This window comes from Phytophthora parasitica, assembly GCF_000247585.1.
Source record: "Phytophthora parasitica INRA-310 unplaced genomic scaffold supercont2.5, whole genome shotgun sequence".
NCBI classification, from domain to species: domain Eukaryota; phylum Oomycota; class Peronosporomycetes; order Peronosporales; family Peronosporaceae; genus Phytophthora; species Phytophthora nicotianae.
In genome coordinates, this window is record NW_008648991.1 from 1,197,876 (window position 1) to 1,203,118 (window position 5,243).

At 47.3% G+C, this 5,243-nt stretch overlaps 1 protein-coding gene across 1 annotated transcript; it reads right to left on the reverse strand.

The window, feature by feature from the left end:
• Positions 1–172: 172 nt before the first annotated feature.
• On the reverse strand, positions 173–1,344 carry PPTG_04700 (hypothetical protein; the record flags this gene model as incomplete). Its single annotated transcript, XM_008896967.1, has 2 exons — positions 173–361; positions 787–1,344. 2 exons carry the CDS (start codon positions 1,342–1,344, stop codon positions 173–175), a joined length of 747 nt encoding a protein of 248 aa, XP_008895215.1.
• Positions 1,345–5,243: the final 3,899 nt, after the last annotated feature.

Below are 5,243 nucleotides of genomic sequence, written 5' to 3' on the forward strand. Positions count from 1 at the left end.
AAAAAAATAGATGAACCCATGTCCATAAATAAACCCTTCCAATCTAAAATGAAAATGGAAATATCGACTAAAGCAGGTTATAGAGGAGGACGACCAGCAGCAGTGAGGACATGTACAGCTTCTCTATACACCACGCGATCGCACCTGACCGTCAACGCAGAACCTGTTTTCCTTAGCTTCGCCTTGCCCATGTGAGGAAGCTTGTAAGCGTTGTCGCCTTTTCTTTGAGAATGCACTCCATTACCTTGGCTAATGTGACGAAAATGTTGTCAATAGTCTCGATATCTACGCTATCAAAGGTGTCCTTAATCGCAAGAATTAAATTCTCAATCCCACTAATGATCTTCTTGTACTGGATGGACTGGATAGAAGCAAAAAAATCCCAGATCCAAGACGTTAAGGTCGGGCGAGTTTGGGGGTTGGAACATCACAACGATGTTCCAGCCATCAGACTGGCCGTCGTTCATCACATCGGGGTCGCGTGGAGACACGTGAGGTTTCGCGTTGTCTTGCGGTATGTAGATTGGGCGATTCTTGTGATTCCGTGGCCATTTAGCCTAATGGATGGTATTACATTGTGGATGATGTAGTGTTTGCAGAGCCCGATTTTTCCGTTGAACATAGTCTTTCTATACGCGTCGTACCTAAAGTATCAATTTGGAAACATATTCATTACAACCAAACCGATTTGCCAATTTATATGATTACATAGGTTTACCTAGGTCTTGCGACTGCAGCCAAAAACATTGTCTTCTGGATAAATCTCTTGCTCTTCCGATGCCGTACCGGAACCGTCTCACCGTCGAGAAGAAGATATGAGCGACGATCCTTGTCCTCGTTGAACCATTTCTCATCTACGTGAACCACGTCCATGAGAGGGTCGAACTCCATCGTGTCATCGTTGACACGAGAGAGAGCAAACTGCATCCGATGCATCTTGTTTTGCGGTGTCAGCGTCGGCTTAATCCGCGATGTGTGACGCTGTAGAACGCCATTACTCTTCAGTGACGACAGCAGCCGGCGTGATATCCCCGTAGCTGCCTCCAAACTTGGTTCCGTCTGCCGTTCTTCCACCGGTACAGCACGAATCAACTCAACGAGCTCCGAGCGATCTCTAGGCTTTCTCCCAACATTTCCTGGCATTCTATTGCCCCAGTCGTCATCTAACACGTCGTCAGCAAGCACCTCTAGATGGCGCCCCCACAGGTAGCTTACAGTAGATGGATCAACGCCAAAATCGTTTGCTACTTGAGTTTGGGCCCCACGGGGTAGAACTTTGTTTACACGTTCGTCATGAAGGCGCAGAATGATAGCCCTGCGAGCTCCTTCAGAGAGGTTGGACATGGCGTTCGTTGTAGAGGTTCAGTTGTAGCTTGTTTTGCGTGGCGGGTAAATTAGAAATGACTGGCAAACACTGATGTCGGGTTTGGATTGCCATGACGCCAATTCTTTTCCACCAACGATAAAAATATAGCATTTTGTAGAGGAGAGTTAGACGCACGATTTAAACCAATCAGATCTTCCTTTGAGCCTATAGTGATTGATTTATGTAGGAAAGAGTCATTTGATGCATTTATTTGGCACGGGAGGAAGTAATGTTACTTTAGGAGGCCCTGAGATTATGTAGATAGCCTCAGATGCTTTTCAAGGAAGACCTGTCGGTTGCTCTTATTCTGGCTCAAAGTCTCCGAGGTGTCATTTTGGGCGCCAACATGGTAGCACGTGTATCACAGTGTATCTGTATCAGAATGTATATCCCTCCTGTATCCCAGAGGATATCAAGGTGCTGCACAGGCGTCGAACTGGCGGAAGCGGTCTCGTTTCCAAAAAAATTGTTTTCGGAATAGTTTTGTGATATTCGCTAAATAATGATAAATTATTGGTATAATTCGAATTATTGCTGGCTCTTTGCAAGATGATTACAAGTTAAATTTTTTTGCTAGTTTTAAAATTGCTACAATCGCCACTACTTCGAAGTAGCTTCTGCTAGTAAATGGATGCAAATACATCTAGGGAAGCTGGCATAGTGTTTTCTTTGGCAATATTGCGCTTGCATGTTTGACGTGGTGTCTCGGACGTCGAGTCGACGCTCAAATTGAGCGACTAAATGTTGTACCTACCTATTGATAAATTATTGTTTTAGTGTAGTAGTGGCTGGTGCATTGGATGCTGCACTGGGCCGCACAGGACGCGGAACCAAGTTGGCATAGACAAGGTATACATAGCAGAGGATGCGTTATCTCTTTCCCACTCAATCGTAGTAACTCGGCAGTTTGAGTTCTACTTCAGAGCACGCCCACCAGTAACTAAGACTTGTAAACTGGTAAGCAAGCGTCTGCACCTGCAGCAAGAAACGTAGAGCACTCGAAGTTGGTGGGAAAGGCAGCTTGTGCTGCTGTTTGTATTTTCCGAAGTGAGCTCTAGCATTCTCTCTCTCTTTCTTCGTCTAGCTCAATTTCAACAACAAGGTTTCCCAACACTTTCCTCACCTTTTCCAACTGCCTCAGTGACACACCCTCAACAACAAAGCCTTTTAGTCGGGTCGGCACCAACCGTGAGGACCAGTACATCACAACAGCCCCACCTACTGGTTGTCATCGCTGTGCCGGCCACGCGTGGACTCGAAAGTCTCTTTCGAAATCAAACCCATAGCGCTGCGGTGCTGTTCAAATTTTGCCCTTGGTAGTGGCTTTGTAAAAGCATCAGCCACATTTTCAACGCCGGGTACTCGCTTCACATCGATTTGCTTCAACTCTTTACGCTCACGCACGAAGTGATGATGAACATCAATGTGTTTCGTTCGACCGTGAAGCTCAGGGTTTTTCGCGAGCTTCTTCGCGCTTTCGTTGTCCACGAGCACATCAGAGGGTTTCACTTGCTTCACTTTTAACTCTCTCAACATCTGGCGCAGATGCACAACTTCCTGCACTAGCAGAATTAGTGCCATATATTCAGCCTCCGTCGTGTGCAATGGCACGGTGCCGTCCGTCTGACTGCACCACGATATCGTACTACCACAAAACTGCGTCAAATATCCTGCAACTGACTTGCGATTATCAACACGATTCGCAAAGTCAGCATCGGCAAAGGCTGAAGGTGATGCGTCAACTTTTGACTTTCCTGCACGCCACCAAGGCACAATCCCCATTCAACTGTCTCCTTCAGGTACCGCAGTACACGATTCGCTGCACGCCAGTGTAGAATGCCTGGGTTCTCCAAGAACTGACTGCACTCACGAACCATAAATGCAAAATCTGGCCGAGTGCCCAGCATAGATACATCAAACTTCCAATGACCGCTCGATATGGCTTGGTCTTCATCAGCTCTCGTTCGTCATTAGTTGTAGGACACATTGACTTTGACAACTTTAAACTCACATCACTGGGAACTCTGCATCCATTACACTTGGCCATGTCAAATCGCTGCAATACTTTCTTGGTATATTTCTTTTGATTGATGAACATCGTTCTTTCTTGCCTGTTGCGTGTAATCTCCCAGCCAAGAATGTAATGAATCGGCCCCAAGTCTTTCATCACGAAGCGTCTGAAAATCATTTGCTTCATGACTTTCATCATGGCTTTTGTCGGCGCAAACAGTATCAGGTCGTCAACGTAGATGAAGAGAAGCCAGGCAGGATGATGGCAGGCACAGCAGATTCCGTCACACGTGCTGCGTCCACGGGGGAATATATTGGTCTGAACGACAGCACTGTGCGGGATCTGGAGCCCATTCTAGATGAAATTCATGAAGAGAATGAAGCCAAAAAGCGTTGTGAGAACAAACGTCGTGATGGCGAGGCCACCGACGAAAACACAGAAAAGTCTCAGACTGGTGGGGCTGAGTCGTGTGATGAAAATAAGAGTGATGTTGCTTCGAGCAGCAGAAAGCGTGGTCGCATCGTTGAGATGGTGACAGATAAACCACGAAAGCGTGTAAGGTTTCATCGCAGTGCCCGGTGCCCGACACCGGCTGCAGCTCTAGTGGAGCGTGGTCCTGAGGGACAAGAGGAGGATGCCATGGCCCAAGTGGCAAAGTCTCACGTGGATGGTGATGTGGAACGCATAGCAGCGCATACACAGCAAAGTTCACTGGAGCAAGAGGTGCTGGAAGATGGAGAAAGCAAGCCTTATCCAGTAACACGGAGTGGGCGAGTATCCAAACCTCCGCGATGGCTTAGTGACAGTGTGCATCTGGCCTATAAAGAGTCAACCAATGCTGATGACACTCATGGGCTGACAGTGACCACAGGAGCAGAGTGGAAGACTCAAATGCAGTTAGAGATTGCGAAAGAGAGGGCAATGGATGTGTGGCAAGACTTTGTTTGTCTTACTGCTAGTGCTATGTTTGAGCCGACTAGCTATAAGGAAGTTGTGTAAAGTGATGAAGCCAATCAGTGGAAAGATGCAATGGATGCCGAGTACGAGGCCTTGCTGAAGAACGGCACCTGGAAGCTGGTGCAAAGAACCAAGGACATGAAGGTCCTGAACAACCGTTGGGTATTTCGAGTGAAGTATCATGCAAACGGAGACATTGACAGGTTCAAGGCAAGGCTCGTCATCAAGGGCTTCATGCAGATTTATGGTATTGATTTCTTTGAAGTTTACTCGCCTGTGGTGCGATTGGAAACTCTGCGCATCTTGCTCACGCTGGCAGCCATTTGGGACTACGAGGTAGACCAGATGGACGTCACCACTGCCTTCCTGAACGGAGGCATCGACGTGACGGTTTACATGGAGCAGCCCGAAGGCTATGAAGTGAAAGGAAAAGAGGATTTTGTGTGTGTTCTGCTGAAAAGCCTATACGGCTTGAAGCAGGCTCCTCGTGTGTGGTTCAGACTGCTGAAGAAGTTCCTAGAGAGCGAGGGCTACACGCTAATGAAGTGTGAGGCATGCGTGGCAGTGAAGGTTGTCGATGGGTGGTTGGTGTTCATCTCTGGTGTGACTATAAAATGCCTTGCGAGTTTTACTGTCCAGGAAACGATATCCACGTTTCTCTCTGGAATAACCCACAAAGATTGCCTCTCGAGCTTTGGCATCCAACTTTCGTCGTTCCACTTTGTCAATGTATGTGAGAGCTGCACATTCAAAAGGCCTCAACTTCGAATAGGAAGGAGTTTCACGATACCAGACAGGTTACGGAATCTCCATGCCTCGCACAGAATTTGGCATCATATTCACACAGTATGCTGCTGTCATAACAGCCTCCGCTTCACTCGGCTGTGGTAGGTTGAAATGAGTCAGCAA